At 39.4% G+C, this 20,016-nt stretch overlaps 1 protein-coding gene across 1 annotated transcript in view; it reads right to left on the bottom strand.

The window, feature by feature from the left end:
- The window catches only part of TESC (tescalcin), a 51,925-nt gene that overhangs the window by 3,653 nt on the left and 28,256 nt on the right, over positions 1–20,016 (bottom strand). Inside the window, exons 2-6 of the mRNA XM_063456970.1 lie at positions 16,501–16,570; positions 8,334–8,414; positions 7,947–8,086; positions 5,514–5,575; positions 5,291–5,422 (exon numbers count right to left, since the gene is read on the bottom strand). Coding sequence (XP_063313040.1) covers positions 5,291–5,422; positions 5,514–5,575; positions 7,947–8,086; positions 8,334–8,414; positions 16,501–16,570 — 485 coding nt within the window. The remainder of the gene's footprint in view (positions 1–5,290; positions 5,423–5,513; positions 5,576–7,946; positions 8,087–8,333; positions 8,415–16,500; positions 16,571–20,016) is intronic.

The following is a 20,016-nucleotide window of genomic DNA, read 5'->3' as shown; positions in this document are numbered from 1 at the left end:
AGGCAAGTTGTTTTTTAGCCTTAGCATATTTAAATTTTAAGGGTAACTACAGCAGAATGAGCAATGATTGCTGCCTCATTATTCTGATACCTTTGACAGTCCTTGATTTCTGTCTGCTTAATCGAAAACACTAAAAAAAATTAAAAAAAAATTCCCTGTGTTATTTGCATTTCGTACTAGTGTTTTTGTAATAAAATTTTTTATCTGTCTACTTATCTTAAATATATTACTGAATTAATGTTTACATTATAAAAAGAACAATTTATATATAAAAAAACCAAGCCACAAATAGGTCATTTCTATGACTTTACAATTCAAAGTGAAAAATGTAAAGAACTGACATACTGACAGATTTTATTGTACTGTTAAAACTTTTATTAGTTCACAATTTCACAAAGTGATCCACTTTATATTCTTTTATATTTGTTTTGTAAAGAGAGGAGAGGCTCCAGCAACTTAATACTTGACATAGCAACTCTGCAATATATGTCAAGGGACAAATGTTTTTTCAGTTGGTAAACCATAACAATCTCATTGTAGTAATGGATTTCATGTTCAAGGACAAACCCTTAACCCTTTAAAAAGAACTTTGTGTCAGTAGAATGTATATTGTTTTTAAATGGCTTACTTTTATGAAATTATGCTGTATATGTGCTTTATATATATTTATATTATATATAGAGAGATTTGTACCGTATCTCCCATTTCCTAGTTAAACACAAGACATATATCACAAGATATCTAACAGTAGAGTGGACGTAAAGTTTACATGCTAAATGACAGATGACTTGCAAGGACTGTCAAGATATATTACATGTGCCAGGCATAGGCAACCTTCGGCACTACAGATGTTTTGGACTACACCTCCTATGATGCTTTGCCAGCATTATGGGTGTAAGAGCATTATGGGGGATGTAGTCCACAACATCTGGAGTGCCGAAGGTTGCCTATCTCTGGACCCCATGTCAAGAAAACACTGGGTCACTCAAAGCTGAAATCACTCTCCATACTACATATTTAATGTAATTATTTAATGCATCTATCTAATGGTCTGTTATGTTTGTACACTAACACAGAATATAACATCGTTTGGTTGGATGGTTGTTTTCTGCAGGTTCTAAAGCAGCTCCTCTGAAACTCCAAAACAATGAAGCACAGCCATTACATTAGCCAATCCTTTTTTTCCTACAGAAATTAATTAAGAAGCTTTGAGCATGTCTGCATGACATCAGCCCTGCACATGTTCATATTTTCACCATTTCATATCAGCAGAAGAATATCATATGAACTCACACCACACAAAACCCTTGTGCCGTGCTCTCTGAAATCTGTGGATAGTGTGTGCAAGCTCTGTAATGAACTAACACCATGTACCCCTACAGAGAATACAGAAGAACAAGCACATGAAGTAATATTTTTCTCATCTACTAGTAATTTTTAGTTGTAAACACACTGCCAGAACAATTACTGCTTTGATTAATACAGTGTAATAGATTTACTTAAAGGGACACTCTAGACCCCTAAAGCCATGCAGCCTGCTTCAAGTGCATTGTGCATAGAAACATAGAATGTGACGGCAGATAAGAACCATTCGGCCCATCTAGTCTGCCCAATATTTCAAAATACTTTCATTAGTCCCTGGCCTTATCTTATAGCTAGGATATCCTTATGCCTATCCGACGCATGCTTAAACTCCTTTACTGTGTTAACCTCTACCACTTCAGCTGGAAGGCTATTCCATGCATCCACTACCCTCTCAGTAAAGTAATACTTCCTGATATTATTTTTAAACCTTTGCCCCTCTAATTTAAGACTATATCCTCTTGTTGTGGTAGTTTTTCTTCTTTTAAATATAGTCTCCTCCTTTACTGTGTTGATTCCCTTTATGTATTTAAATGTTTCTATCATATCCCCCCTGTCTCGTATTTCCTCCAAGCTATACATGTTAAGATCCTTTAAATTTTCCTTGTAAGTTTTATCCTGCAATCCATGAACCAGTTTCCTGCAATGCATGAAGACTGTGTCCTCTTACTTGCAATCTACAAAAAAACATTTTTAAATAAATTAACCTGTTACATCCCTCTGACTATCAAACAACCATTCCTGGTTGTTCAGCTCAATAGAGATAAACTCAAGAGGCAGCAATTGCTCAGATCACCTGCCTTGCAAAGACTGCATTGGGAAATCTGTGATAGCCACAAAAAGTCAGGTCTGGGAAACAAGGGAAGGACTTGCAATGGCTGCAGACAATTGATCGGCAGCTTTTGCAAGCTGTTTTTACATACATCCCCAAAAAGAAAAATGCATAAATAAAGGCATGCATGTTTTTATGGGTGTATAACTACTTTTTGTAGATATACAATCTACAGTTTGTATTTCTTAATGATGAACTGGGCTCAGCAGTAGCATTGAAACCTGTTAAACAGGCTAGGGTGCTGACATTATGACATTCCTCCCAGAAACATAATACCCTGGAGATAATGGACATGAAGCAACATTTTTGTTCTACACCTATCCAGGTTTTCCCTTTTTAGCTGTTTTATGCTGTGTGTTTCAATACACTCTTTGCTGTCCTATCTGTCTGATTCATAAAGACACCTTTAAGGTTCAATTAGATTCAAACAATTGTATATGTTCTATTTGCAGGAATGCAATGTCTGTGTTTTTGTTGTTTTTTTTATGTTCAATGTTGCTTGGGTATCCTGGAGCCCAAGCATCCTAGCCACAGACGCATTGCTGCGAGCGGCCCTGCTGGAGTCCCTGGCAACCCTCTCGCCGGACTTAGCAATTAAGACATGGGCGGAAAAGGTGGTGCGCACAGTACAAGATCTAATGGAGGGAGACAGCATAAGAGTATTCCCGGCCCTCCAAATGCAATACTCTCTCTCATCGAGGGTGAAAAACATACTGGCAACCAGACTCACACACTCCCAGACAACGTCTCCAACAGAGGTAATGCTTCTCACTCAGGTTTTGTTGCCTAAACAAGTAAAGCCGCTATCCCTCTGCTATAATGCCCTCTTGTGGGAACCGGCCCAAGTGAAACTGTCATACATGTCTCAGTGTGAGGAGGAATTGGGAAAATAAATTCCCATATCACAATGGCACGAAGCAATGGCGATTATGAAAAAGGCCTCTAGGAGCCTATCGCTTTGGGAATCATACTGCAAAATAGCTATGAGGTGGTACCTAGTACCGCGTAGGTTAGCTCGCATGTACCAGGGGACGTCTGAGCTCTGTTGGAGGTGTGAAAAGGGGGCGGGGACAATGTTGCACATGTTTTGGGAATGCCTTGACTTAGATAGATACTGGGAGCAAGTGAGGTCATTAGTCCTAACCACGGCACATGTTCGCCTACCGCAAAGACCAGAATACTGCCTTCTGCACATGATCCCTGAGCTAACAGGACATCCCCATAGTAAGGTGATTATAAATGTACTTACGCTAGCAAAAGTCACTGTAGCGTTCCATTGGAAAAGCAAGACAATCCCCTCCATAACAGTTGTCAAACAAAAATTAGATGTTATTAGCTTATACGAAAGAATAGCTTATACGATACAAGGGTGTGAGAAGAAACCGGCAAGAGATTGGGGATACTGGGTATCTGGAACGGATGAGAGGAATAGAGCAGCCAAAATCCCCCTAAGTGGAGAACAGCCGATGAGGAGCAGTTAAATATAAAGTACACTTAAAACTCACTGTACAAACCGAGTAATGTTGCCAAAGACTTGATAAATGTATGAACTCTACCCCCTCCCCCTCTCCCACTTTCCTTCTTCTGTAACCCTACTCCCTCCCTCCCCCTTATGGCTTATGTTAAACTCTGAAATGTCACAAAAATAATTGCAATGGAAGACAAGTTTAAGTTCAGCATCTGGGGACTCAATCACAAGATGCAAAGATATGTATGATAAGCAAATCATTCTCTAAAACATGCATGGCACATCGTCCTAACGTAAACTCACAACTGCTCTTCTGTATAAGGATACACTGCTATGAATGTTCACATATACATGGTTTAATGTTTGAACTTGTCTCAAACTTAATTGTGTTCATGTACACTTGGGACATTTAAAAAAAAATTATATATTGGAAATATGTTTAATGTGTACCACTCCTGGGCTGCATTGATCACCTTTTAAATAAATCCCAGAATCTCTATCCATGCTAGTATATAGCACATTTCACAACCTCAATGTTGGTGCACCAATTTCTGTCATAAAAAGAGACCATTTTCTCCATCCTAACACTGGTCAGAAATTCCCCATCATGGAATTACAAGCATGTGAGTTTACACGTCATATATTTGCTGAAATGTTGAATTGTGGGAAAACTACCAAGAAGATGCGGGACTCTTGCAAATAACTCTCAATTTGCACTAAAAATGCTGATCATCCCATTTCACTCAATGTAAATACTCCATTTTGTTTTAAGATAGCCGAACATGTACCACAACCAAAGCGGGGGATAAGAACACTTACATTATGACAGAGAATTGGAAAATACTAGATTTTCACTCTTGACACATGGCACAAAATGGCTTAATAAGAAATCTGACCTCTGTTATTTCTGTTAATCTCTATTGGTTTGTTTCCTGATTACATTGACAATATGCACATAAAACGAAACCTTGTTATCTAGCGCACTATGATTTTTCCCAGTGTTTCTACCGAGGTATTTTTACTTACCTTAATAATATTGCATTGATTCACTACAATCTTTATGCGTATAGGATTGTAACTATTTACAATGTATTTTGTGTGAGAACCCCTTTTAAATGTTTTATTATATATGCCTTTCTTAATTTGTTTTTGTTTTTGTTACTGTCATTTTAAATATGTGTGTAAATATACATCCAATCTAACTTTAATTTGATAAGATGATAAAAGCAGAAATGCTGAAATGTTGTAGGTTGCCCGCTTCTGACCTTGTTCCATATCTGAATAAATCAGTTTATAGCACTGAATTGGTGCAGTAAACAGTGCAGTTTCAACTTAAATGATGTGTATAGATTTTATACCTTTGTCAGAAATGGGCTGGGTAGTAAACTGCAATCTAACAGCAGCTGAGACTTTATATTTGGTCTCCCCTGTAATAGGTATTTTGTGCGTTACGGTGTTGATTCTCAGCCATGTAATCAAGGGATCCAATCTGCAGCTGTAACTACCTTAAGCTTCTCGGTGGTGGTTAAAAATTGTGTCATTAATCAAACCATGAGCATAGCTCTACCAACCAAGTACCGTTCCTGCCCCATGAAATAAAACTGTGATATGTAAGTAAATATGATTACCATTTGCCCCACACACAAGCTGGCAGCTTCCAACATTGCTCCGTCTGCGATAGACTTGGCCAATTCCGTTTGATTGTTTACATTTTCACTGAGACCATCAGAGAGACTTCTGGTTAACAGGTCTACCACCACCTGCAACAGGCAGAAGCACGTAAGGATCTGACCAGTTTCATACATACAGAATGTGAATAGTATTTAAAGAACAAGTGAATATAAAACATACGTTTCTGTATTCATCCAACGTAATTTTGCTGTCATTGTCCGTATCATACATGTTGAAAAGAACTGCAAATAGAAAACAATTTTACATGGTGTCAAATGCATGGATTTAAAAAAAAAATAGAAGAATGTCACAAAAGATCCTATGGATTAAACTTGTACCTATCTTCCCCATGTCCTACAATAAGCACTCTTGTACCAGTTTATATTACACACTAGGCATTGAACTTGGCATTCACTTTTGAGAAAGCTTCGGCGAAACGCGTCAAGTGAGGAAGAATTTTGGACTTTTATACAGGACTGGTTTTATAGTGTATTATTCACTTTTTACTTATTGTATTAAAGTATATATAATAATTTTTAAACTATCCAGTCATTTTTTTTTGTCCTCCTTCCTATTTAATACTGCTTTGCTGCTATACCTGGGTCCACTATATCCCGAGGTGGGGATTATTCCACCTGAAATTCTCCAAACTAGAGCAGGTCGTTGCTCTAGTATATAAATCCATAGACGGGGATTATTCCGTCCAAGCTCTTAACACCGAGCTGATATAGCTCCTCAAAGTGTGAGTGTGAATATAACCCATTTGTTCTTGTGGAATTATATCGTTCATACATACTGTACCATTATTTGTATCTTTGTTTCTCCTTTTTTTAAAGTTACTCCGCTGGCCAGTATTTCTACTAAACGTATGTACAATTTCTGATCTTTAGCGCTGTTCACCTTTCTATTTTATCTATATTACACACTAGCCTAAGGAATAACAAAGCTTAGTGTGTGCTGGTATTAAATATTTCTCCATGCCCTCTAAAACCTGGGCTCGAAGAGGGAATGGCACAAAACCAGGGGGAAAAAAATACAAAAATAAAAAACTCAAGTTCTCTTATTTTGTCCTCAGACATGTTTGATATACATAGTATTACCTAGACTGTCCATTCCAGTGGCATCTGATGGCAATGCCAAGGGAAAGAGATAAATCACTATCCAACTTTGTTGGCATTTTAGAACTGTATCTGGAGAAAGTTTTTTTTTTTATTTCAGTGTCCTGGTTACTATGTATACATTTCAGATGTCTGGTGTGATACTTGCTATGTTTAAGTTAACCTGTGTAACTGTTCATACATTTGTGGGGGATTAAAATAGTTTTGACTTCTAATTTATTTCATCGACCAATATAAAAGAGAGCAGATTCGACAGCTGACCAGGAGAAGAAAGCATACAATGGATTAAGATGAATAATACGAAACATCGGCCGGGCCTATGACTACCCTCTTAAATTTCTAAGAAATTTGCTATACTGATTTATAATAATGGTTGTTATATGTTTTCCACACCCTTTTTTTTTAGATTACAAAAAATATGCATTAATGGAGTTTGGCACAAATTCAAATTCTTAGATATTTTCTTCTGTGATCTTAGGGCTTGTTTCCCATAGACGTTTTTTATTATTATTATTTTTACACGTGAGCACACGCTGAAGTATATTGGGTATAGCAGGCTTGATGCAGGGTACAACATGGACATTTTATTGAGTGAGCGTCACCTTTTCATACAGATGTCATCAAGAGAACAATACATTATGCAATATGTTTTACCAGGCTGGCACCTTGGTGCCTGGGACATAACTTGATCAACTGAGGTAACTTTATTAACAACCAGACACCAGGGCACCTAACAACAGTGTCCCCTGTGTACTTTCCTCTTCAAGCATCCCCAAATTATTGACCTTCCCTGAAAGCTCTGCCCCAATATGGTATTCAGTTCAAAAAGCGCCTGATCAGATGTCTAGCCAGAGTAATCCGAAGGTAAAGTTTGACCAGGCCGCGAGCACTCTTCGATCTAACACAGAGTTCCAGGCCTCTGGATAGAAAGTCCTGGTCTCAAACGATGACTGCTGGCGGGTCTGGTCCATGGAGCTCCCTCAAGTCCTGGGTGTCGCTGGATACCTGGCCGCCTCCCCTATCACACTTTCAAATAGCGCCCGGTTTGGTGGTACTGGGGCTGAGAACTATGTTGCTGAAGTTTGACTGGACTGTGGGAGCCCTGCAATCTGATCTATAGTTCTATGAGATTTTAGAGTATATCCCGGTCAGGCGTGCTCTGCTTGTAAGGGCCTCCTATTAGTCCCTAAGGCTTTCTAGATGGATAAATTCTCTCTCTCCCTAAGAGGCACATCAGGAAAGGGGTTAACTAATTGAATTACAGCTTTTATAAGGCAATGTGGTGGATGGGAGCCCTGCACCAGTCCATAGGTACCAGGTGGTCCGTCACACTACCTACTTCTATTGGGTCCTAGGATTAAAGATCTGGACATTACTGAAAGTGCATTGTCCTATCTATTTGTCTATGGCATTCTGCTTTATAACTCCAAGACTCATCATCCTCTCTCATCTAAGTTTCTAGATGTATATACTATCAGCCTGCAACCATACTCACACCGCAGCTTATATTTCCGGCAGGAACGCACATTTTCCTCATCGCTCTTCTCACCCATGGGGCGGAAATAGGACATAATGGTCAGAAACTGTTCAAAGTTTATCTCTTCTACAAACCCAGCAGATCCCAGGTGCAAGTTCCTAAAACCGAATAGTACTTATGTGTTACTGTAGTTTCACTAAATACCATTACACAATAAGGCAAAGAAGCAATAATTACTACAGCAAATATATAAACATGTATATTCATGTATAGTATGGATAACCAACAATTTACTATGCCGCAATTCTGGAACTCCTTCTCCCTGGCTTGTTTCATATCACAGACAATAAACTACCTGCCAAACACTAAACAAAACTAAAAAAAGTTGAGAGACCAACATCTTACCGTCTGTCAAAAAAGGCATTGACGATTCTTGATTGAATTGGATTGTTTTTCAGATCTGAAACATTTTCGAAGTTATGTTTTCTAATAAAATAGAGAGAGAGAAAGGAATTAGTGATTTGTAAGAAAAGAATATTTTATTTTTACAGAAAGTTAAATATGACGTATGTCAACCTTTCACGTTGTGATTGGACATTGCTCTTACATTGCGGGAGCTACTAAAGCACTTGTGGTCCTATTTTGTTTCAGTTGAGTGTTATTTAGTTTTGTATATCAAGAATAGTAGTGACATTTATATCGTTTTATTTATTGGAATGAGAGGAAGTACTGTCAGCAGTGGATTGTGGGCTGAACAGTTAAATTCCTTTGTTGGATCATTATCTCTGGTTATATCAGACTGGAATGCAAATATTGGCTCTGTACGTTTACAGTTCTGATAAACTAGACTTTTATGGCAAATTATAAAATACTTTTATAGCAAATTATAAAATGTGTGTGCAGATTTTTATTTCCAATCTCTAGCTGGCGTCTCTAGGATGAAGCACATCCCTGATCACAACAAATCTACATGACATTTTATAGAACCAATCTCTTGCTTTTATTGCCTTTTCTTATCAATCTGGAGGCATTTTGCTTCCAGCCGCTGATGCCATTTTTTTTAATTCCACAAAAATACCAACTCGTATCAGGAAGCTCTTTGTAATAAAATGATTAGCAATTTCCTATCAGGAAAACTTGTGTGTAGGTGCCAAGATTAAAAGTTGGACAGTCTGCCCGTGAGGTTGTACACTAGATCACGGGGAATAGACATATTACCCATGATTCCCATGGGGGGGGGTGGGGGGCAGATTTACTAAGCTGTGATTGTGTAATGGCTATTTTTCCATTGAATTCTAAATTGTGCAAAGTTGACCTTTAAATAGCAGAATGAAGGGAGAATTTGTAGCATTATATTAAAAAGTAAAACAAATTAAACAGGTATTGTACTCTATGTTTTGTCACGTGAATCCAAATTCACAGTTTAGAGAATAAGCACGCTATTGTAGTGCAGGTTTGCAGGCAAAAAAAAGAAAACTTACTTTAGGGTTCATTCACTAAGCAGTGAATTGGATGTGAATATTTAAAATAGCTGAAACAATACTACCACATGAAATATGTTTTTCAGTTTACCATAACTCAGGTGAAAGCCTTGTTTTGCAATATGAATTCACTATATCGTTCCCTCCTGCTGTTTAGAAATCAGTAATATATTGTTTTGCTGTTCAGCATTATTTGCATCATTCTGAATAGATATGAAGTTGCATTTGCATGTCCAGCATTGCAGTAACCTTAGCAATGTGTGTCTATTGACATAAGCTATTCTGCCAGGTGTACCTCAGATCATACCTCCCAACACAATACTTTGGATTGTTTTTCAGATCTGAAACATTTTCTAAGTTATGTTGGGATGCAAATGTATTTATTTTGGGATGCGAATGGGGAATTAGTCAGAGGCAGAGCTGTTCTGCGAATGTTTAGGTGACTTACTACCAACAATTTAAACAACTAAAATGTATTCTAGAACAAGAACAATGTATCTTAAAGGGACACTCCAGGCACCCAGACCACTTCTGCCCATTGGAGTGGTCTGCGTGCCAACTCCCAGTACCCTTAACCCTGCAACTGTAATTATTGCAGTTTGTCATAAACTGCAATAATTACCTTGCAGGGTTAACTCCACCTCTAGTGGCTGTCTACTAGACAGCCACTAGAGGTCACTTCCTGGTCCATAGCACAGGAAACCTGTGCTAGGGCGTCGCTGGACGTCCTCACGCTGTGTGAGGACCTCCAACGTCGCTCAAAACCCCATAGGAAAGCATTGAAATTATTTTTCAATGCTTTCCTATGGGGAGACGTAATGCGTATGCGCGGCATTGCCGGGCATGCGAGTTAGGTCTCCTCGGCGGGTGGGCGGGATCAGTCTCGCCCACCGGCCGACGCAACGGACAGGAGGAGCATCGCGGAGGAGGAGACAGCGGCGAGGGACATCGCCGCTGCCTCAGGTAAGTGACTGAAGGGGTTTTCAACCCTTCAGTAACCGGGGATTGGGGGGTGGGAGGGAGAGGGACCCTCCAGTACCAGGAAAACGGATCGTTTTCCTGGCACTGGAGTTTCCCTTTAATTACACAGATTGATTTCTAAACACATTTATTGTATTTTAAAGACACATTACTGGGAGTATTATTGTCATGGAGCTCTGTAATACACTCAGACGCACCAACAATATGGAACTCCTAGAAAAGAGGGACAGAAGGATTTTGAGCCCACAATGTTGACTGTACCTCCTAAATACTTGGGAGGTATGTCAAAGGATCTACACTTATAATCAAATTACTGGGCCTATAGGGCAAGGCAGAACACCTCATAATATAGCTTCACATGTTCCCTGATTAGCTCTGTCTTAAAGGACCACTATAGTGCCAGGAAAACATACTCGTTTTCCTGGCACTATAGTGCCCTGAGGGTGCCCCCACCCTCAGGGTCCCACTCCCGTGGCGCTGGGGAGGAGGAAGGGGTTTATTCCTTACCTTTTTTTCCAGCGCCAGGCTCCCTCGGCGCTGGAGACTCTCCTCCCTCTTCTTCCGTCATCGGCTGAATGCGCATGCGCGGCATTCAGTCTGTCCATAGGAAAGCATTCTCAATGCTTTCCTATGGACGCTGGCGTCTTCTCACTGTGAAAATCACAGTGAGAAGCGCAGAAGCGCCTCTAGCGACTGTCAATGAGACAGCCACTAGAGGCTGGATTAACCCATTTGTAAACATAGCAGTTTCTCTGAAACTGCTATGTTTACAAAAAAAGGGTTAAACCTAGCTGGACCAGGCACCCAGACCACTTCATTAAGCTGAAGTGGTCTGGGTGCCTATAGTGGTCCTTTAAGGCAAGGCAAAAGGAACGAGCATTTATTATCAATCATAGCTCTTTTTGTAGGCATGATTTGCCCCCTTTTTTTGCCCAGGACTGCAACCTTTGTGACCAATAATTGCTTAGCAGTTAGCTTACCATTAGGGCCATTTGTTAGCATTACACAAACTGAGCACAGTATCAACTTTGGTACTTTTTAAAGTATGACTTTATGCAAAGAAAATCATTCTTATTTAATGTATCATTTAACAAGGGGCACTCTTGGGCTTTTTATACTCCAAATAATTGGTAAAGTTTTTTTTAGAAGCTAAACATTTTTACTTTTACTGTTCCTATTCCTCTCATTGGAAACAGATCCATTACACAAATTCATTACTCAAAAAGCAGGACTGATCTTTGCATTTGTGAACTAGAGTACCTGCCTAGACTTGCCATCACCTCTCTGTAAACCCTGCATTTAATAGCCTCATAAAAATGTTCTTTCCAGTGACAAAGTTTATTTTTTTTTTAATTCTGCTTCAAGAGGTTGTGCACTTTACTGCTGGGAAACCAGTGAATGTACCATAGGTGTATGCGAGGTGACTCACTAATGAATAGCCAAAGTGCACTCCCGTAATGTACCTCAATGAACTTGTTGCCGTTATCAGGTTAAAGATAATAATCATGACAACTCCTTTATATACACTGAGCTATCACTAGAGTAAAACTTGCTATCTTGTGCCTTGTTTATAGGGTTACTCCCAACTCCATGACCCCTTTAGTGATTTGAAGAGGCCATTGTGCCTGGAATTTGTATGTGCTGTGACGTCCTGCACATACAGAGATTAACCCCTCAGCTGCCAGAGGTTTAAGTCCACTTTTGAGAGAATCATTAGCCGGCCCAGAAAAAAGTTCCGAACCTTTGCCATTTCTGTGCAAAATTGGGGGAGGGGGATAGAGGAGGGGGATGGACCACCGAAGAAAGGGTTTGAGTAACCTTTTATGCAAAGTTTAGTTGGAGTTTCCTCAAAGTACCTATGTTAAAGATATCAAAGTTTATTTTAGTTTCTTTGATAAATACATGTCCGTTACTAATAGATTTTCAATATCTGCCTATTTAATATAAAATTTCCTGTACGAACATCGTAATGAAATGCTCTGTTTACACATGTTAGTACCAAAGGAGGTTTTAAATGTGGATGAATTTGACTGAATGACAATCTAGATCAGGGATAGGCAACCTTCGCCACTCCAGATGTTGTGGACTACATCCCCCATAATGCTCTTACATCCATAATGCTGGGATCATGTAAGGTGTAGTCCAAAACATCTGGAGTGCCGAAGTTCGCCTATGCCTGGTCTAGAACAAAATATTAGTCCTGGTCTGAAACAACACTATTTTACATTATTGGGATAAGGGGTGGGGGCTATTTTTTTGGGTAGAGTGCCATATATGAAGTAAGCTAAATCCTTTTAGCCATTAAAAGGTTACTTTCTACAAATACTGTCATGCAAAAGCCTTCCCAATAAATCCTACTGCTACACGAACGATTGGCTGGATCTCAGAACATTCAGCTAATTAGAGCAGCTGGGGAATGGAGAACATGGGTAGAATAATTAACGGCTTAACTAAGATCTGTGCAATCTATTCTTAATGAGAGATGATTTGTTATCCATCCTATCACACAGAATGCGCACAAATGTGCTTACAGCATGTTCTGTTTAGGACAAGTGTGAACGAATAATGTTGTAATGTTATATAATTAGACATAAATCCTATTTAGCATGGAAAGCCGAAATACAGTGTTCTGAGAGTTTCTTATATGTTTTGTATATTAAATATACCTCAGTATACACATTGGATGTAATTCTTAAAAAGCGAATTTGAAAATATATATGATGGGCCAATATTATGACCCCTGTTATCAAAGCTATTTTCATGACTTTAGGGGCATATTTATTTTAAGGAATAGTTTATTTCTTAATATTGTCCCTTAACATCTCCTGTTTATTTGTATATCTTGCACATGGGGTATCACCTAAGCAAATCTCATAACTGTCCCAGTCCAATGATGACCAGCTTATGATTCTCAAATAAGTACTATTGGTGGCCCAAAGTCAACTATTTATTAGGTAGCCCTGATGAAGATTTGGCAGTCCAGTCTTACTATCACTATTATTTCATTGCTATCCTGCTTCCCGGGGATACAATAGAAAACCACTAAAACATGGTATAGAGCAGTTTGTAAAGCAGGCATGCGCTGTTTATGACAAAAGGCCCTTAAAGTGCTCTGCAATGGCATAATGGTTTTTTATTTACCAAATTCCAGTGACGATCTATCTCGGCATTTGGGGGGCGTGAGGGACAAGCGTATTAGGCCCTCCCCATAGAAAAGAATTATCTCAATAAATAAATTGCTGCAGTAAAAGGCTTCCTTGCCAGCTTCCACACGGAAATCCTCCTGAAGTATAATCACGTGATAGACGTACTCGTCTACAAGTTTAGTTTCCTCTAAAACGTTATCAAAATGTCTTCATGAAGATGGGGTTCCTGCTTCTTGTTTATTGTTTGTTGTAATCTTAACTCACAGATTTTTTGATTTTTTTTTTTTTGTACCAGCTGGGCCACAGCTGAACAAATACATTTGTTTTAAAATGAATCAAAGGGGTTGTTTCGGACGAATCAATTCGTTTAGAGTCAAATGCAACAAATGCACATGTCTGGTATAGAGGCAAATCCCATAAATCATTCACTTGCCTGCCTTTAGCTTACCTCACCTTTGCTTATCATTCTGTCTTGACCTGGACTGGACCCATTAAAACAATGAAGAATATCATTCAATTCTGAGCGATATGGATTCCTGATAGGACAGCCTATCTCAATGAACCATTTCCTGCATCTGACAAAAATGCTTTCATATCTTTCAGCACTTTGTGTAAACATTACTGCACTAGTGGCCCTAGTACCTCCTCAGATCTGAATGATTGCTTCACAGTTAACAATATAATCTCACATTTGGTTATTTTCAGTGAAGGTCACTGATCTATAAACATGGTAGTTTATTCTAATTAGAGTTATGTGTTCTATTAGGAAAGAATGATGCAATGTAGTTGTGTATTCTAAAAGCTAAGCCACCCTCACAATAAAAAAGGGAAACATAGCATCCCATCTCAACATGTGTTATTCAGCTGATAACATAGCCTGGAGAACTTCCAGCTTCTAGTCACATGAAATAAAAGGAATCTGAAATGTCAAGAGGATTTTAGTCACTTTTAAAGAGAAAACAATGGTGTTTCATGGGTAGCATGTCTTCTTCCAGAGGTCACTTTTATTTCTTAAAAGGATGTTCTTTCTTGTGTTTTGGAATAATCCGTGTTATATTTTTAATTTAAAACAAAGGACAAAAAAAAAAGAAATGAAAAACTGTCAAAACAAAGAATTTATAAAAAAAAAAACAAAAAAAAACAAAACAAAGGACAGGATTTCCAAAGCAAGAAAAGCAAGAAAACGAACAACTTAACAACAAAATACTGATTTAATAGAAGCCCAGCATGAATACACAAAACATCAAATCAAAATAAAAAAAATCCCAAAATTTACACAGGCTGTCCGACTCAATCACTGGGGTGAAAGCAACCATCCTCGTTAACAGCAAAACACCTAAGCGTTTCTGAATTAATCAAATAGCCTCAATAACTGGAAGAAGAGGAACACTTACAAAAAAAAACACTTACAAAAATGTAAGTACCACTGTACCAAAAATGTTCTTTATTTGGTACAATAAAAAAAAAATAAAAAAAACCTGAGGGCGGTGCCTGTCCGCTGATCGGATCAGACCGCATCTGAGCCAGACAATCGGAGCTAACTGCATGCCACAAGCTGATACTGGCCCATAATCGGTGACCAAACTACTATTTAGTCGACGGTGTTCACAGGGATACCTCACACGACCCCACACGGCATTGAAGTAACCCTATTGAGGCCTGAGGCCTACCCGAGCTTGAGTTGGGGTGAGACGGCCGCTCTCCCAGTTCTCCGACCGGCGCTTTGCTGTCCCTCCCCTCTCCCCACGGACCGCGGGGGTTATCCCGGTCCCCACGGGGGGCCATCACAGCCTACAGCTGCACCTAAACGCCTAAACATGATGGCACGGGGCTATGGAGAGGACTTACTCGGATCCTGCCTCTTGCTGCCATGCCACTCCCTAAGCCTGCTACCTAGCCGGGGCATAGGCTGATCTGAGACTTTGCACCCCAAGTACTCAGATAGCTGGCAATGCCGCTCACACGTTGGACTACCCCACTAATTTTAACATACCAGCCTGTATCTACTGTCTTACGCAGAGTTACGCTCACAGCGAGCACCGCTTTATTTGATTGTTTATCATGCCCACATGCTGCTCACTAATAGTAGCTGCTTGCCAACCCACAATCCAGGGGTTAGCAACCATGACACAGTCTAATGCAGACACATGCCCACGGTACGCACCTGGCACTCACAAACACCAGCCCTGACAGATACACCCACACTCGATGCACCTACCATCATACCACTATTGGGGAGACAGTGCCCGACACAAGCTACATGCAAACATCCCCTAAGGGGTGGAGCCCGTGGTTTCCTAAGCCTGTCACAATAACATGATGTCTATGCTAATTTAATGCTCTCACGCACAGCTAACCATAGCCTGCTCATTCCCATGCATGAAGCGGTTGACCCACTGACGCATTTTACCAAGCATGAGTATAGCACAAAAATGAGCAAGTTTCACGACAGTTCACCCATGCATACTACTTTAGTTTAAATTGTAACTGTTTATTCCTGCATGTCCTGCCTGTTTTCTTATTAACTTCAAAAATGTGCAGATTCCTCTCAATGCCTTCAAATGTTGAACCTTGTTTCCCTTGCATACGCTATTGGCGCATTGCAAGCATGTTCTGTATCTCTGTGCACAACAAAAATAAAAAAATAAATAAAAACCAAACAAATTGGATACACTCCGAGACACCCCAACTCAACCTAGTGTGTTTCGTAATCATAGAATCTTTGTCCAAGTATTCCTCTTATTCCAGCTATTGAGGCTATTTAAATAATTTTAACCTTCTATACAGCATTAAAATGGGGGTTAATTTCATCCTGGAGTGTCCCTTTAACTATTCCTTTTTAAGAGCAATATTTAGATACATAGATTGGTGCAAAAAAAGGGTCATCACAAGCAGTGGTGCATTATTATGTTGTATTTTAAAAATCGAATAGAGAATTCAAGTCATGAAGCAATGTTTAAATACCTGACAGTTGACTCGTTCCCACTGAGATAGTTGAAGCGTCTGTGTAAATGTTCGATTTGTTCTGCTGAGACTAGGGAGACAAAAGAAATTAAATCTATTAGGGATCAACACAGAGATGAATACAAAAAAAAGAACAAGTATATTCTAATAGCTAAATAAAGATCTGCAAATAAGCTGTTAATACAATGTGCTTCTACAATTTCCAATACTAGAAGATGCAGCCTAGGGATGGAAATTAGTAATGACAGAATTGCCAGTTTGTCTAAATTTAGTTTGATTGCCTGAAATTTCTCAGCAACATTCCAAGAAAATCGGTTCCAAACTCAGATCAAATGTAGAAAAGTTGACATTTCTGGGTTTGCGCACTACACAGTGAGAAGGAAAAAGGCCAAAGGAAACACGCTAAAATACGAAACTGGTATATATGCAGCCACACATTAGCTGGCCGCAACTGATCAAATAAATCTAAAAATGATATGAGTCAATAAATGGTTGCAATAATGATGTTACTTCTTAAGTTGCATTTGCCCAATAAACTCAAAAAATAAAAATAATACCTATAATACTGTGCCTCCAGGAAATTTCCCTTGTAAGAACCATTGTATTCAAAAGAACACAGAATTTGTATTGAGACCTGCTAAGGTATATAATCTCATAACTGTTTTATATAATAAAGGTACCTTTTCAATAATTTATAGTTATAAAAAACATACGGCTTACAGAGACACTCCGGGCTGGAGATGATCCCTGTTTTCTAATATATTACATAGATAATGCTCTTAAATATACAAAATAAAATTAAACTAAAATAATATTGTAACATATTGTAAAAAATCACTCCATTTATATGAAACCCCAGGATCTGCAGCTGTTGCAATGAACCTGAAAGTACTTGTACCGCTTTCTGGCACTCCATAATGTTCATTTGGAGAGCACGGGATATCTCATGAACAGACATTTATATGGTAAAAACAACTCTTAATGATTCTGGGTTTGGAGAGATGGTCACCTTGGTTACAGGTTTCTGTCCTGGATTTGTTCCCTGGTGTTCTGCATTTAGGGACTCTAGGGAAATGTCTACAGCAAGCACAGTGCTAGTACATCACGATACATGCTTAGCCTATGCTAAATGTACCCAGGACACTGAGCTCATGGACAGAAAGCTTCCGGAGGACTAGGTGCCTGGTCTGCACTGATACAGCATGGCGTGCATTCGTGCACATCCTTTTATAGCCAGTCCCACTACTTTGGGTGTTGTCAGTGATACAAACCACATCACTGGCACTCCCCAAATGCATCATCAATAGTGTCCTATTTCATTTTGTTGCTTGGTACACAACCCCACAAGCAGCATACCCAAAAACAAGAAAAAACAGATGCAGCCACCTCCACACACATAGTCTACAAACACACACTCTATCTCTCTCAGCCCTGTCCCACTTATCATCCAACCATCCACTCGCAATTATGGATCCAACTGACTACCTCAAACTAATTGCATTCAACCATCCAATCACATACACCAACATTTTGTGTGCGTGTGTGTGTGTGTGTGTGGATGTGGTCTGAGGCAAAAGAAAGTTGTTTTAGGATGTGTATAAGGATGTGGAATTCTCTGCCTGAAGAAGTGGTTTTATCAGAATCTGTGCAGATGTTTAAACAGCAACTAGATGCATACTCGCAAAAACAGAATATTCAATTATATAATGTTTCAACTGTAGGGTAATAGTTTCTTGGTTCAAGGTTAAATCTGACTGCCATTCTGGGGTCAAGAAGGATTTTTTTCCTAGTTTATTGCAAAATTAGAAGTGCCTTCTTTTGGATCAACAGCAAAAACAGATGTGAGGAAGTCTGAACTTGATGGACACATGTCTCTTTTCAGCCTATGTAACTATGTAACTATATGTGTATATAGCGGGGGGGGGGGGGGGGGGGGGGGGTAAGGAGGGGCCTCATGCAGTTTATTATTTAATTTATTTTGCTAAATCTAAAAAATGGTGCCATAAAACAATTTACTTTCATTTCCAGTGTGTTAAAATAAAATATTGGCCAGAGCGGAATTGTAATGTGATGCTTATAATGCATTGCTGAAGAAGGAGTCATACTATTTCTGCAAATCACTCTACACACGGAGTACCAGCATTGAGGCTGTTGCTAATTAACCTCACACCCCTAGTTGGCAGCAAAATATTGTCCTTGATAGAACAACCTGATACTCTGCAGAGTGAGCAGATTTAAAGAGTTCTCTGTAGAAAATCAATCAGTTTGTAGACAAAGATAAAACATACATTTTATGATTCAAGTGGCAGTGTGGAATTTACTGAAAGTAGTACAATGAGATATTCGTTCTCTAAATGGTGAAATAACTTTTATGTTAGGTACCCTGTACTCACCTATAACAATTCGACAACAATACTCCTGTCTGTATGCAATTTATTTTTCAATTTATTTTCATAAAATAAATTCTCAGGGACAACTGCACAAAAACACAAATAGACATATAGATATGGCTGCTAAAATGTAGCATTGATTAGTTAAGGGGGATGATTAAGCAGCAAAACTCATGGTAGATACATAGCTCATGGTGGAAGGAGGCATTTCTGCACAAAACGTTTTATAACTGCAGATTTATGCCTATCTCGCACTGAGAGACGTCAAAGTATGCTTTCTCTGCCTGTCCAATTTGTCCTCCGGGAGGCATAACCACCTAGCAAAGCTAGTGGGTATGCGGCAGCCTCCTGGAGTCAAATGCCAGAGCTGAAAAGGCTCGCGCTGTGCATCTGCACATCAACAGCCTTTCAGCCAATCAGGTAATCAGGAGAGCCGTGCTGAGTGCGGGAATCCTGATTACCTCAGATTTTTTAAAATAGCATCATTGATGGAGGACTCTATTTCTGTGTCTGCCACAGATTTAGTGGATGCCTCTCTTAAAGGCAGCCCCATCAATGTTAGAAAGCTCCATAAGAGAGCTTTCCTTGCCAGGGATCTATCCTCTTCATCATCCGAGGAGGATTTGATCCCAGTTTTAAATAAAAAGCATAAAGGAAGACGGCTGGTCTCTTCCGCCAGTTCCTCGTCTGAGGAAAACTTCTCCGCTTCTCCTTCCCCTCATACTCCTTTGAGTGTGAGCGTAAAATTAAGCGTAAAATTAAGGGGACAGGACCCCAAAAAAGAAATAGCGTGTTTCCCTCGTTTGAGCACCAGAAACACCTTCCAGAGGAAAAGGGCAAATCTCGTTGGAGGTTAGATAGTCCCTCTCCTTCCTCTTCTAGAGCGTTCGCTCACTCTTCCTCCCAAAGCCGTCCCAGTTCCAGATACGGCTCTCCAGAAATAGACTGGGAATCCGAGGAAGTGGTTCGTTCAGCAGCTTCCACTGAGCGAGGGAAGCTAAGCAATGTTCAGATGGCCAGAGTAAGTCTCCTAGGAAAGACTCTCCCATCAAAATTATTTCACTCCAGATGGGCTATGGAGCACGATTCTGAGGTTAGATATTTTGCTAAACTAGCCTTCAGATCC

Source organism: Pelobates fuscus, chromosome 5 (genome assembly GCF_036172605.1).
Source record: "Pelobates fuscus isolate aPelFus1 chromosome 5, aPelFus1.pri, whole genome shotgun sequence".
Classification (NCBI taxonomy): Eukaryota; Metazoa; Chordata; class Amphibia; order Anura; family Pelobatidae; genus Pelobates; species Pelobates fuscus.
This window is presented reverse-complemented; position numbering and strand designations above follow the sequence as displayed.